Below are 15,062 nucleotides of genomic sequence, written 5' to 3'. Positions count from 1 at the left end.
CAAATTCTTGGTTTTTAACCTATTTAGGCAACAGATTGGTGCGGTGTGCCACATGAGATGATGCAATGACAGAAAGGTATTTAAATGTAAGAGAAGACGTCTCCACAGCTGGCAACTCACCTAACACCATATGAATTCTCCTGATGCAGTACGGTGAACCCTGTGCAAGCAGAATAAAACATTGACCAGAAATATTTTTACTACTTCTATTAGAAAACCAAAGGCTGGAACCACATCCAGCCGAGGTGTGCGAGGTCTAAGAGTTTCAGTAAATCAGCTCTGTTGATTGGCTCTCAGATTTCCTGCAGTGAGATAAGTGAGATAACTTCCTCCTCTCACATGGGCATTGCTGCAGACAGCTCTCTCTCTCTCTCTCTCTTGTTCTCTCTCTCTCTGTCTCTCTCTCTCTCTGTCTCTCTCTCTCTCTGTCTCTCTCTCTCTCTCTCTCTCTCTCTCTCTCTCTCTCTCTTGTTCTCTCTCTCTCTGTCTCTCTCTGTCTCTCTCTCTCTCTCTCTCTCTCTCTCTCTCTCTCTCTCTCTCTCAGAGAAGGACTAAGGTGTCACTTTATCCTAGAGAAGTTAATCAATTACTGTTCTTATTGGCTGTACTGCAGTGGGAGAAAGTTTTAGTCACTCAGTTTTACTCAACTTTGAACCCAGTGAAGCAATAGAGCGTGCAGAGTCACAGTAGATGCACGATATAGACTCTTTGTTATGTGTGTGACTGAAGGGCTCAAATCTCTCTCATGCTGTCTTATTTAGCGAAGAGAAAATCAATCAAACATGTTTTACTTTGGGGTTAAAACTTCTGTAATGCTGGTGTTCACTTGCCACATGTTCAGATTTAAGTATTAATGTTTTAATTTTTTTCAGCTGAAGAAATGAAAATTGCGTTTAATAGAAAAGGCAAGTTTATTTATATAGCACATTTAAACAGCCAAGCAAATCTGCTTAAAACAAAACATGTATAGCGTTGAGACAAAGTGCAAAAGAAGAACATTAACATAAAATTAAAACAAGCTGAAAAGAGAAAAAGACAATACAAGAATAAAAATGACTTTTCTTGAATCATAGCACAAACCACAACTGCCACAAGTTCATCACTTTGGTGTCACAAAGACATGTGCACGATGCAAAGGATCTTAGGTACAGCTGCATATCTTCTCAATCTTTACTGCCAATTATCCAATAAAGGCAAATGCTGTATGTCATAAAGCAAGCTGTATCGTAAATGTCAGTCCCGCTCAGTCTTTTCATCATTGCCTACAATTGGAAAATGCTTGTAATGTTTCCAGGGCATTAGTAATATCCAGTGCAGGGGAGCTTTGTGAGGTCTGCTCCGCTCCTTCCTGCACTTTGATTGACTCTTGGATCACAGCCAAAATCTGTCTCTGGAAATCTGATCACAGTGTTTATTCATCGGCCTTTAAACAAATGGTCCATTTTTACCATCAATCACATGTCACAGTTTCACTATTAGTGCTCCTGCTGTCAGTGAAACCGGGCAGCTGATTGTTTTTCACTGCCTATTTGTTTGTCCGGAGCGATGGAAATCTAAGAACGGCAGACGGACAGACAGACAGACAGACAGACAGACAGACAGACAGACAGACGGACAGACAGACAGTCAGACGGACGGACGGACGGACGGACGGACGGACGGACAGACAGACAGACGGACGGACAGACAGACAGTCAGACGGACGGACGGACAGACAGACAGACGGAAAGACAGACAGACAGACAGACGGACAGACAGACAGATGGACAGACAGACAGACGGAAAGACAGACAGACAGACGGACAGACAGACGGACAGACAGACAGTCAGACGGACGGACAGACGGACGGACAGTCAGACAGACAGATGGAAAGACAGACAGACAGACAGACAGACAGACAGACAGACAGACAGATGGAAAGTCAGATAGTCAGACAGACAGACAGACAGACAGACAGACAGACAGATGGAAAGTCAGATAGTCAGACGGACAGACAGACAGACAGACAGACAGACAGACAGACAGACAGACAGACAGATGGAAAGTCAGATAGTCAGACGGACTGACGGACGGACAGTCAGACAGTCAGACAGTCAGACAGACTGACGGACTGACGGACGGACAGTCAGACAGTCAGACAGTCAGACAGACTGACGGACTGACGGACGGACGGACTGACTGACGGACTGACGGACGGACAGTCAGACAGTCAGACAGTCAGACAGACTGACGGACTGACGGACTGACGGACGGACAGTCAGACAGACAGCTGGAAAGACAGACAGACAGACATACGGACAGTCAGACAGACAGACGGACAGTCAGACAGACAGACAGACAGACAGACAGACGGACAGACAGACAGTCAGACGGACGGACGGACGGACGGACAGACAGACAGACGGACGGACAGACAGACAGTCAGACGGACGGACGGACAGACAGACAGACGGAAAGACAGACAGACAGACAGACGGACAGACAGACAGATGGACAGACAGACAGACGGAAAGACAGACGGACAGACAGACGGACAGACAGACAGTCAGACGGACGGACAGACGGACGGACAGTCAGACAGACAGATGGAAAGACAGACAGACAGACAGACAGACAGACAGACAGATGGAAAGTCAGATAGTCAGACAGACAGACAGACAGACAGACAGACAGACAGACAGATGGAAAGTCAGATAGTCAGACGGACAGACAGACAGACAGACAGACAGACAGACAGACAGATGGAAAGTCAGATAGTCAGACGGACTGACGGACGGACAGTCAGACAGTCAGACAGTCAGACAGACTGACGGACTGACGGACGGACGGACTGACTGACTGACGGACTGACGGACGGACAGTCAGACAGTCAGACAGTCAGACAGACTGACGGACTGACGGACTGACGGACGGACAGTCAGACAGACAGCTGGAAAGACAGACAGACAGACATACGGACAGTCAGACAGACAGACGGACAGTCAGACAGACAGACAGACAGACAGACAGACAGACAGACAGACAGACAGACAGACAGACAGTCAGACGGACGGACGGACGGACGGACGGACAGACAGTCAGACGGACAGACAGACAGACGGAAAGACAGACAGACAGACAGACGGACAGACAGACAGATGGACAGACAGACAGACGGAAAGACAGACAGACAGACGGACAGACAGACGGACAGACAGACAGTCAGACGGACGGACAGACGGACGGACAGTCAGACAGACAGATGGAAAGACAGACAGACAGACAGACAGACAGACAGACAGATGGAAAGTCAGATAGTCAGACAGACAGACAGACAGACAGACAGACAGACAGATGGAAAGTCAGATAGTCAGACGGACAGACAGACAGACAGACAGACAGACAGACAGACAGATGGAAAGTCAGATAGTCAGACGGACTGACGGACGGACAGTCAGACAGTCAGACAGTCAGACAGACTGACGGACTGACGGACGGACGGACTGACTGACGGACTGACGGACGGACAGTCAGACAGTCAGACAGTCAGACAGACGGACTGACGGACGGACAGTCAGACAGACAGCTGGAAAGACAGACAGACAGACATACGGACAGTCAGACAGACAGACGGACGGACAGACAGACAGACAGACAGACAGACATCTGTTGAGCTGTAAATCACCGCTGATCTAACTGGGCAGACCGGAGCGTGGACCGGCCTCCCTAACCACATGTGAGCGGGCAGGAATGTATAGCCCACTGCATTGTGGGTTTGTGTCTGCAGACTCCCTGACTCACAGGACACTGTGAGTTTGGGGGATGTGAAGGGGTGAGCAGGAGGAGGAGGGGGGTGCAGCATAACTTTCGGGAATCAGAGTGCAAGGTCAGGAGGAGTGTGTGAATCACAGCCATCATGCTGTCTCATTTGTAGCTCCTTACTCTTCCATCGCAGTATATTCTCAGTTTTCACTCTCATTTCAGTTTCAAATGTTTGAGAGATTTACTCGTGTGTGTGTGTGTGTGTGTGTGTGTGTGTGTGTGTGTGTGTGTGTGTGTGTGTGTGTGTGTGTGTGTGTGTGTGTGTGTGTGTGTGTGTGTGCGCACGAGGGAGGAAACTTCCTTGTGCGCAACAACCGAAGCTAAAAGGTTGTGTAACTCAATTAACCATAATTAATGCTAAAAGTAATATTTAAATTGTGTCATAAATGTAAATAAAATACAAAATCTTGACATGTTTTTCACTAAATAAACACAAAAATATATTGATCCAAAATAATTCTAAATGTAGAAACATAAACAAAATATTTAAACACGGTTATTTACACATAAGAATAGCAGCTGTCCTGTCATACCGATACATCCATACAACATCTAACTAACATAAGCAGATAATATTGCCTAATCGCTATTGGTCAGTCTCTGTGCAGAACTGAAATAGAAATGACTTTTCAAATAACACATAATCTAATTATCCTTCTATGTGTCTTTCTTTGATTCCCTCTCCCCCAAACTCCCCTCCTTTGCTCCACCTATCCTTCTCTTTGAAGTCCCAAAGAAGTTGCTACAGGAGCAGGGACCCAGACCACCGGTGTACTCCCCTTCACCCAGCGCCCATGACCCCAACATAGTGGGAGACAGCCCTCCGGAGGGGAGCTCAGTCATAAGCCCCGACGCTGTTCCAGGTAAGCAAAACGACATAAGCTTTTCCCCTCTCACCCACAGCCACTGACACTCAGTCACGGCCCCCCATGGAGAGCAGTTAACACTAAACAGTCCCGAGGCCTCCCAGGCATCAAGAGAAACGGTAATTCAAGTCTTAAGTCGGGGCATATATGGTTATATATTTAAAGTCACATGGGTTCAACTGTTTCCATATGTATCCGAGCAGAGCCATCAGTTTGGACCATTTATGATCATTGGTCTTAAAAATATACAGCTTTCCAAGGAGCCAATGATGTGACCACAGTCTAAATCAGTCTGCTATACTGCCCTACTCCTTGTAGAGAGAATGAGGGAGAAGACCGATGAAGAACAACGAAATGAAAGGGTGAAAAAGAAAAAGAAAGGAGACGCCAGCGAGGAAGGAAACTTAAACAAAGCTTTATTCATGAGGGATGGTGGCCTGCGTCCAGCACACTAATTACTCTGCTCAGCTACCGGCACTGTACTGATGAGGAGGATAGACGAATGAATGAGGAGCTAAGAGAGGGAGCGGACAGGAGATGTGTGCTGGCAGTTCCCGACGCATGAGTGGCTTCACTTCCTCGCACCCGGACTTCAAACGCTTCACCTGAATGCTCATCTAGAAAAACTTGTTTCTGATGTACCAATAGGGGATACAGCACATGAAGGCAGAACAAGAAACATTTGACAGTAAATTTGACATTTGACAATTTTCTTAACTTATTGTATTTCTTAAAGGAACAGTTACACATTTTGGGAATTAAGCTTGTTTGTTTTCTTGCTGAGAATTAGATGAGAACTGTCATATACCTTTGTAAATGTTTTGATTTCCCCCTTCTCTTTTCGCTCAACTTTCATACGTTTCTCCATGTATGTATTTATGGGTTTTTAATCAAGCCCAAGATGTCTTTGGAGATTTTCTGGTTCCCCCTTAAAACTTGAGCCATGACTTATTTGTGTCTTTGAAAACGTCGGGATCTTGTCTAGAGTTTAGAAAAAACACTTTGTGAATGCAAAGCACCACTGGGCAGGACAGGAACATTTAGTAGAAGCAGACCGACCCGTTTGAAAGGTTAAAGACGTTAAAGTTGAAAACCACAAGATTATGGCCTTTTATTGTCTCCAATCGTCGGTCCAAACTGCCGGTTGCTGTGTGGGGTTTCTGCTCTGCAATTCCCAGAGATCTTTTGACCTCTTTGGTGTTTTTCTATTTCCTGGAATTTTCTTTCAGTAAAGTCCGTTTTTTTCTTCTCCTCCTCTTCAGCCATGATCATGATTACCCAGTTCCTCTTATGTCTGTTCTTTACACACCTCTGGTGCTGAAAAACATAACATCCTGTATACTGTACTTTTTTTGTGTGTAAAAAGTATCAACACAGATGCACCATTTATGTCAAATTTATTTGAATTATTTAGATTAAAAATGAATAAATAGATTTTTTAATGATGATTCAACCTGAATTTATAATGTTAAAAGTATTTAATAAAAAAAATGATATACTGCATTTCCATAGTTATGTTTTGTGTATTTTTCTGGCACTGTAAGTGTTGTCTATTGATGATTCGTCTGCCTATTTTTACGTGCGTTTAGAAAGACAGATTGTGGTCTGTTGGTTGAATGTTAGCTCATGTCCGCACCACAGCAGTGGGTCCAGGTGGGAACATTTACCTCCTCGGTGAGCAATTCCAATCTAAACTGCATTTATCAGATAAAGAGAGCCTCAAGGAACTCTGCAATTAGAGGTCATTGCTGTGTGTGACAGTTCACCTGCACCAACACAAAAATATATGTATATATATGACTATGCACACCTAGGGCTTAGGTCATACAAGTGAATGCTTCTGTTTATTTTATCATGGAGCTTAAGGTACAGCAGTTACATATCCCACCTAAACAATTCTTCACGTTAACTAGATGCGACTATACTCAGAAACATCTACGTAATAAAATTCTCTCATCCCGGCACTTAAACACCGAAAGAAGTCGAACTGTGATGAAAATCCAGACGAGGAAACAGTCGTTCTCATCTATAAATAGATTGTTTTCTGAGATTTCTTGGGAAACTTTGGAAATGTTGCCAAAGTGCAAACGTTTCCCATGTGGTTCTATGTTTTCTCTTTAATGGCCTGAGTCAGGGTGAGTGTGACAGAAGTGGATGTTGTGTTGTCTTCTGAATCACGCGACTGTCTGGGAACATGTGTGCGTGTCTATGCGTGATGCATCTTTCTACAGAAGCTTATCTCCGAAAAATCAAAAACCACCGAGGGACTGTGGCTGACTCAGTGGTCTGAACGCTGTAGTCACAATACCTCAGAGACAGTACACTCTTTACTGTAATATTCTGACTGTACATGTGGTAATGAAATGTTTAAAGCGCACTCCCCCATTGCATGTGGGCCCACGGATTGTGTATTCATGTTCTATTTCCAAATCAAACTCTGTGTCTAAATGAAGAGTTCAAATGTTAAATGAGCTATCCTCTTAGAATATGGCTCTCTGTGGTTAAACTGCATTTTTTTTCTACTTTTGCAGAGAGGAAGAAGGTTAGGGAGACTAACCCCGACGAGGAGAAGTTTTCAGAAGCCGGTGGAAGAGGAGGTGGAGGAGAAAGTCCACTGCGGCCCCGAAACATGAATCCCGTCATCAACCAGTCCACCTCTAGCGGCAGCATGGCCCTCATCAGCAACGCACTGGCAGCCTACACTTATATTTCAGGTAGGGCAACATTCATACAATCCTGTGTGACATCACAACACACAAGTAGCTTTAGGATGAAGGTCAATTAGAGACCTTAATCTGACCTCTGACCTCTATTGGGAAAAGCTGAAATTCCACCACAGGGAACATTATTAGTCGAGAGCAGGGCTGGATCTTAATATTCAAAGGCCGTATCAGCTGAAGATTACTCCTCGGACAGCGATATTAGCGACATTGGGATTTGAGTGCATGGTTTTAATGTGTGGTGCATGTGTGTGGCGCGCTATCTTTTGGGTAAAAACAACCCTGTTTCCTTTTTCCTGGGACTCAAAGGAGGGTAAATGTGGACCAGAGGAATGCAGATGTCAGACCGAGATAACAGCTACATACACACACTACACACACTGCCAGTCACCTGCTTCAGCCAGCTGCTAAAACATATGCTGCAATAGTTTGGCTGTTTGGATACTTCCTGTTTTATTACCTCAAATAAACAGCTTAGACTTAGTGAAACGCATAAATCATACAGTCAAATAAACATACACTGCCAACAAAGAGAAGTTACAGTAATCAAGCCTGAAAATGATATGAGTTTGAACCAGATGCTGCGTATATTCATTCATGAGAAAGATCTGCGGGATGGAGCAGTTACTGCACAGCAGATCCTCACAGGGTCGCAACAGAAGGTTGCAGATGCATGGAATAGGTGTCACAAGAAAGATCATAATTAGAGTAAAAAGGAAGAGCAGCTCAGTCTTGTCCTCCTGGAGCTGGAGGTGTTTGGTACGCATTAATCAACATAAACAACATGTGAAAACCAGATCCAGTTAAATGTTTGACATGTAAGAATAACTAAACTTGCCACTTTCTTGTCCTCCCAAACAGACCATCCGGAGAGGGCAGCGCTGTTCTTCGTCTGCGGCGTGTGTTTGGGCCTCTTCCTCACACTCTTCGCCCTGGTGGTCCAGATCTCCTGTCGCACCGACTGCCAGCCCCGCCAGCGGCCTTCTGTCAAGAAACGCGCACGCCCCGCCGACTCATCCTCCGATTCAAGTGACTCGGACTCAGACTGGGAAACCACCTCGGATCTGTCGGCGCGGCGGCACCGGCGGTTCGAACGCACGCTTAACATGAACGTGTTCACGTCGGCGGAGGAGCTGGAGAGAGCGCAGAGGCTGGAGGAGAGGGAGCGCATCATCCGAGAGATCTGGATGAACGGGCAACCTGACATCCCCGGGACACGGAGCCTCAATCGGTATTACTGAGGACTGCTTAGCGGCTTTTGTTTTTATAGAAGGCTTACTTGACTTGAACAACATTTTAGGACGCACTTGGGTTGGAAGGGGGCAAGAGACATGGCCCTCTTGAAGCTTTATAAGCAGAAACTGTGGACTCACACTGATGAGAACAGTGGAAGGTATTTTAGATTTTTGGGAAGAAAGTCCTCCCCCTCTGCTGGCTTGCATACTCCTCTGGGTATCATAAGCTGTACCCCCATTCAGTAAGAGAATAAGCTCCCACTCTGCATGTTAAGCTTGCCTCTTTCTGCCGGAAGCGAGGGGTGAAAGGCTACACTGCCTTGCCCGTGACCTCAGCAGGCCTTTTTGAAGTGGGGATTTATGGGTTAGCTGCCTTAGACACACATAGGCCTGTAGAGACTACATAGGGACTGAAGGACCAAGGCCTCAGATGGGTCTGTTTTATGCAGGTCATCTGCAAAAGACTGTGACACTTAGAGCTTTATGCTCAGCACCCTCCAGTATTCAAGTGTGGACTTTACAGAGGGGCGGCATAAAGCAGAAAGAAGTGTAACGATGGGACAATGTAAGACAATCTTTCCACAGTGAATAACCATGCTGCCTTTATAAAACCAAAATATATTTTGGGGGGAATTCATCTCAACCCTCATGAAATCTATTTTATAATATTTAATAGTTTATTGATGTTGTGTATTTTTGTTCTCAAGTATGGTTTATTATGAGATATTTTTATACTTGGCGAAGGTTTGTCTGGCACCTCAGGGATGCAATCCTAGTGTTTCTGTGTTTGGTTGATGTGTTTGCTTCCTAAGAAGGGGATCAGCCCATTTAAACAGCTAATGTCAGCATTTAAAGAAAAGAATTAGAAATATCATATAAAGAGCCTCAAAGAGGTTTAGTGATTCAACCTTATTTTTGATACAGTATGTTTAATTCACAGTGCAGTGCCTTTTCTAGCTATTAAGTCACTGTTGTCAAGAGTGCAGCTGGTGTTTAACCCAATAACTGGTTAAATTGGATATTCCAAATTTATTGTATTCCCCTTTTATCATTACTGTTGCTTTGCTGAAGTGGAGCATGTGTAAAAGCTGTCTCTGTCATACGTTGCACTTGCTGTTTTTCCCCCGGATTTAAATGTGCGGAACCAGAATATGCCAATTTTGTACCGGTGAATTTGCTAGAAATTATTTTTCTCGTCCTCACACAAATTTCAGGTCAACCGTGCCCTTATTTCAAAGATACCAGTGCTGAACCAGATGCTCGTGGTACTCTCTGCTCATGGCCATCTGGAGAAGGAACCAGCACTGAAAGAAGGTTCACAGTGGACGTGCAACCTGCGTCTCTTAAATCATGTTGCCAGTTTTATAAAATAAGCTATTGTCAATCCAGCTCTGTTTGCATTGCCCTGGATTCAAGCGTAGAAATAATTATAGTTTTCATTAAAAAAAAAAAAAAGCTTGGTATTTTCCTGACTGAAAGTTTAATTGAGAGTACACAGGACATATTAGGGTCATCCACATAAAGACTGCCACTCTATATAGTCTTTTTTATAAAGACAGATTTTGTGTTTAAATTTGAATGGTTAAAATGTGCCGATAGCTGGTAAAGTGAGACCAAAATATGACTCCTGTGCTTGGAATAAACTGTGTTCAAAATAACTTGCCCACTGTTTTGTTTAATCGTGCACATGTTCTTGTATTATAGTCCAGTCACGCACAAAATGAGCTCTGTACCGTGGCTGCTCTAATCTCATTAAAAAAATATCATACTGCAAATATAGAGCGTAAACTGTACAATAAAGGGCATCACAACTCACAAGATGTGTGCTTGTGATGACCTGTGGGCACTTCTATCAGTGATATGTATTGGTGTTGCGCGCCCCCTGCTGGTGAAGTTAGAGCTCTTCAGTTTGAGTGTATGAATACAAGTCACCTATTTAAGTTATTTATAGATATGAAAAATGCTTTTTCTGATAGAACTACTTGAATGGATTGTAGCACGTTTTGCTACTCGCCGCAGAAACTAACTAAATAAAAACAACTTTGATGTTATGGAGGATATGCTATTTTACTTTTGTATTATTTTTGAATGTTTGTCAATAGCAATTCATTCTGAATATTAATTTATTTCCTTGAGTTTCCACTCATACATATATTTAAGTTGTGGTTTTTCAGAAATATTTGTTTACTTTTTTTGTATTTGCTTGAAAATGTTGCTGTTGTGCCGTTTCCATGGATACCGCAAACTTACCAACACGGAGCTGTCGTGTAATTTAGCTTTTACTCGGTAACAAAAACCTAATGAATTCCACAAATTGTGGAAAATATACTGTTGAAATATTGGGGAGGTGAGGAAATAGAAAGAGAAATACTTCAAGACCAGCCATGTCTCACAACTGGAATAGCCATGGACTGCCATTTATACCAGGATACAGTTTTCGGGATGTAACGGTAAGACAGTTAAACATAAAACTAGCTAGGTTAGCTTCATTGAAAATGCATTTAAGCTAGCTTAATGTAAGGCTCTAACGTATTACTAACATTAGTCCAACTTTAAACTTATTCCCGAAGAGAATGAGCTGTTCTCCTTCTGTAACGCAAGTGACATTCCTCCAGTTTGATGCTATTTCGACGCCAGGCCAAAAATGCTATTAGCTAAAATTCGCGAGATTACATTTTATGTATAAGTATTTTTTCCAGACTTGTATTAAATTGCATTATCATGTAGGCCTATATGTGTCACTGTTCTTCTGCCCACCTCTATATCTTACACTTTATGTCGCACAGAATTGTCAAATTGGCCTTTGAGTGTAGTAATAATAATAATAATTATAATAATAATAATAATAATAATAATAATAATAATAATAATAATAATACATTTTATTTATCAAGCGCTTTTAAAAGGTACTCAAAGACGCTTTACAGGTACATATAAGATTCAAAATTACATTAAGAAAAACATCATCAAAGTAAACATCATCATTTAGTACACTTGCAATCAGTGTTCCAAATATTTGATGATGATGATGATGATGATGATGATGATGATGATGATGAATGATCTTTCTCTGCAGAAGTCAGCCTTCCATCGTCCCCAGACACTGGACTATAAGCTTGGCTATGCTCTGCCCCATCGGCCCACTGTGGGCATTGGACAGGATCCTCTTTTATCAGAGCAGCTGATCCAGCAGGAGATCAGTGAGTTGTCCTCTGAGACACCAGACATTACTTATGGCTCCTTTGACCAGAGTGTAGTCAGAGACTTCATCCCAGCTCATGTGGCCCTGGACAAGAAGGTACAATAAGGCCTAGAAGACCAGTATTTGAATTTTCTTTTTTGTTGCTGTCCAATTACTTCCTTGTTTTGTCTTTTCTTCACCACCCTCTTGTATTGTAGGTGCTGCGCTTCCATGCATACTTTCAGGAAAATATCCTGTTTTCCCCTGAAGAGGAGCTTCGTGTGCGCCCCGTGGTCATTTACTACTACCTCGAGGATGACAGCATGTGCATTTATGAGCCCAGGGTGGAGAATTACGGGATACCACAGGGGAAACGGATCAAACGCCAGCGCCTGCCCAAGAATGAACGTGGAGAGCATTATTTATGGAAAAACCTCAATATTGGCATGGACCTGGAGGTGTACGGGGTCAAGTACCACATCACACAGTGCGATGCTTTTACAAAGGTACAACCCCGACCTGCGCGAACGCTCTCGCGGTGCCTTGTGTATCTTTGTCATCTTCTCTGTGTGTCTGACACAAACATATGGATATGTTGTTGTAAATACACTCCGTCTGTGTCTCTCATTCATCATATGTAGGAATTCATGGAAAGCGAAGGCATCGTTCTGAACGACCCCGAGCAGATGCCTGTGGATCCTTACGACAAACGTCGCAAAAACCCTCAGCCTTCCTACGCAAAACCCTCCAGACTTGACCACATGCACCAATTCCTCACCATGGATGGAAAGGTAAAAGGAATTCCCTCCATTCCAAACTCACTAGGTAATTATTACAATCCTTAATCTGAACATCTGGAGACAGTGGAGCGTACAATAACATATCATACTCAAGCTATTTAGGAAACAAAAATGATCTTATATATATATGTTGTATACCTGCCATGATGTTATATTTGCTTTTGAGAATGCACTCACAACATCACTACCAAGGTGGGCGTGATGTATCTGTTTTCAACACCTACGTCACCCAGCCTAACTTTACCCGTCTTATTTAATGTTTGGTAAAGTTTGAAGTTTCTTCATTAAAGATTGAGCCTATATTAACCGTTACAAATGAAGCCAATTGAAAAATCAAAAAGCGATTTGAACCTTATGCAAAAATGCAAAGTCAACCGTAAAATAAGTGAAGTTCTAAACAACTGTGTCACGTAAGTAATCTAATGATGTGAGCTTACATCATTTCTTTTGCACCCTGAGATTTTGCATTTGGCATGCTAATTCTAGTTTCAAGCTTCTTAACCTCTTCTTGGTCAGGTGCTGCGTTTCTTCGCCCTGTGGGACGACGCTGACGCTCTGTTCGGACAGACCTTGCCCGTTACCATCCAGTATTACCTGGTGGACGACACGGTGGAGATCAGAGAGATCCACAAACCAAACAGCGGCCGGGATCCCTTCCCCATCCTGATGCGCAGACAGAAGCTGCCTAAGGAAATCAAACCGGCGTCTGGTGAGACTCAACGCTGCCGGTGTCTCTTTCAGCTGTGTAATATGTGATTACATTAGATCTGATACAGTGCTTTGGTCAGGTGTCTTATTTGCATCCAGTGCCTGTACAGTAAAAGTGAATGCCTTTAGAAACGTCTTATTTCTTTCCAGAGTCCTTTCCCAGCTGTGTGTTGGAGCTTTCAACAGCGGAAGTGGAGGAGTACTACTCCCCCAAAGACTTCCAGGTGGGTCAAACGATGAAGCTGCTGGGCCGTCGCTTCCTGCTGTACGACTGTGATGGCTTCACTAAAGAGTATTACCAAAATAACCACCCTGACATAGAGATGAAACCCTCAGAGGAACCTAAGAACACTGACCTGCTTAAGAAGAGAAAGGTTTGTTGTACTTTATGAAACTCTATCGTCTGTATTGCTTGAAGGCATGTGACTTTTTGTTATAGTTATTTGTCTCTCATTCAGTACCCCCCCTCTCCTGTCCCTTCTTACAGGAGGTTCCTCCCTATAATGGTTTTGGTTCTCTCGAAGACTCTCTCCAGAATTGTTTGTTTTTAATTCCTAAGCCTCCCAAAAAGAACGTGCTAAAGATGCTGGAAAACGACCACAAAGTGTTGCGCTACAGCGCCAGGCTGGTGAGTCGAAATGTGCGAGAACATGTTAGCGATGCTTTTTAACATTTTTGTCATCCACGACAACAACAGATGATTTCTCTCCGTGCTTTTAACCGTCATTCCAGGACTCCCAGAATCCCGAAGACGAGGGCCGACGGTTCATACTGTCCTACTTCCTGTCTAATGACATGGTGAGTATTTTTGAAAGTCCCGCTCGCAACTCCGGCATCATCGGTGGCCAGTTCCTGGAAAAGACGCGGGTCCCCAAGCCGGCCTCTACAGTGGAGCATCCTGAGTTCTACTCGCCTGCGGACTTTGCTATTGGAGCCACCGTGGAGGGTAACATTCTCACTTTAAACAGCCTGTATTTATTCTTCTCATTTCAAATGATGTCTTGGTCTTTATTAAACAGCAATGTATAACTCATGTTGCTACTGTAAGATGTACGTCTTATTAGATACATTAAGCTGTTTGGGGATTATAATTTAGTTACATTTCCCAGTAAGGTATCAATAGAAACTAAAAGGTTAAAAAGCTCATCTCACAGCTTCTTTGTCCTGTCGTCTTGTTTTTTTTTGTAGTTTTCAGCCACCGCTTTGTGTTGACGGATGCGGACCACTATGTGCTGACGTACCTGGAGTCCATCGCAAGCCAGATCCCGTGTCGGACATTAGATTCTTTGCACCAGAAGCTGCGTGAGGGAACGGCAAATAACCAGCCAGCTGACCAAAATGGTAGAAATTGAAATCAGCCATTTAGTAAAACACGCCTCTCTAGAATTGTATGTCAATTAGAGTTTTTTCCCCCAGTAGATGTCACTATTTATTGTTTTTGACTTATGCAAAAATGTAATCCCATTCTGTTTTCCATTCTTTATCATCAGGTGCTGATGTAGCAGAGCCATCTTCTTGATGTCAGGGAAGGCTGGATGTCCTCAAGAGTTGTTCACTCTCCAATAAATCAGATCAAAAAAACCAAAGCCTTTTCATACTTTACATAACAAACAAACAAACACACACACAACAAACACTGGGCCGGCTGCAGAAAAGTACATTTGCTTGGCTGAAGCTTCTGGAAAACTGTTTTGTGTTGGGTGTGGTTGAATCTCAAAATACCCTCTATATAATATATATTGGACATATA

General features: G+C 43.5%; 2 protein-coding genes across 7 annotated transcripts in view; both read left to right on the top strand.

Moving 5' to 3' along the window:
• Positions 1-10,644, top strand: part of eva1aa (eva-1 homolog A, regulator of programmed cell death a) — a 69,260-nt gene extending 58,616 nt beyond the window's left edge. For 4 of the 6 annotated variants that reach the window (XM_029425942.1, XM_029425941.1, XM_029425937.1 and 1 more), the window contains exons 2-4: positions 4,531-4,665; positions 7,200-7,382; positions 8,250-10,639. In XM_029425942.1, coding sequence (XP_029281802.1) covers positions 7,298-7,382; positions 8,250-8,629 — 465 coding nt within the window. In that variant the 5' untranslated portion in view covers positions 4,531-4,665; positions 7,200-7,297 and the 3' untranslated portion in view covers positions 8,630-10,639. Of the gene's footprint in view, positions 1-3,585; positions 3,717-4,530; positions 4,666-7,199; positions 7,383-8,249 lie in introns of those variants that run through there. The other 2 variants (XM_029425939.1, XM_029425936.1) reach the window with 2 other exon arrangements.
• Positions 10,645-10,826: 182 nt separating this feature from the next.
• Positions 10,827-14,922, top strand: efhc1 (EF-hand domain (C-terminal) containing 1). Its single transcript, XM_029425698.1, has 10 exons — positions 10,827-11,073; positions 11,700-11,921; positions 12,023-12,310; positions 12,446-12,595; positions 13,121-13,313; positions 13,463-13,686; positions 13,800-13,940; positions 14,045-14,258; positions 14,501-14,653; positions 14,803-14,922. The coding sequence occupies exons 1-10, from the start codon at positions 11,008-11,010 to the stop codon at positions 14,829-14,831; spliced, it is 1,680 nt and encodes a 559-aa protein (XP_029281558.1). The 5' UTR covers positions 10,827-11,007; the 3' UTR covers positions 14,832-14,922.
• Positions 14,923-15,062: the final 140 nt, after the last annotated feature.

The sequence above is a fragment of the Cottoperca gobio genome, chromosome 24 (assembly GCF_900634415.1).
Source record: "Cottoperca gobio chromosome 24, fCotGob3.1, whole genome shotgun sequence".
Lineage (NCBI taxonomy): Eukaryota > Metazoa > Chordata > Actinopteri > Perciformes > Bovichtidae > Cottoperca > Cottoperca gobio.
The sequence above is the reverse complement of the archived record's forward strand: the minus strand, read 5'-3'. Positions and strand labels throughout refer to the sequence as shown.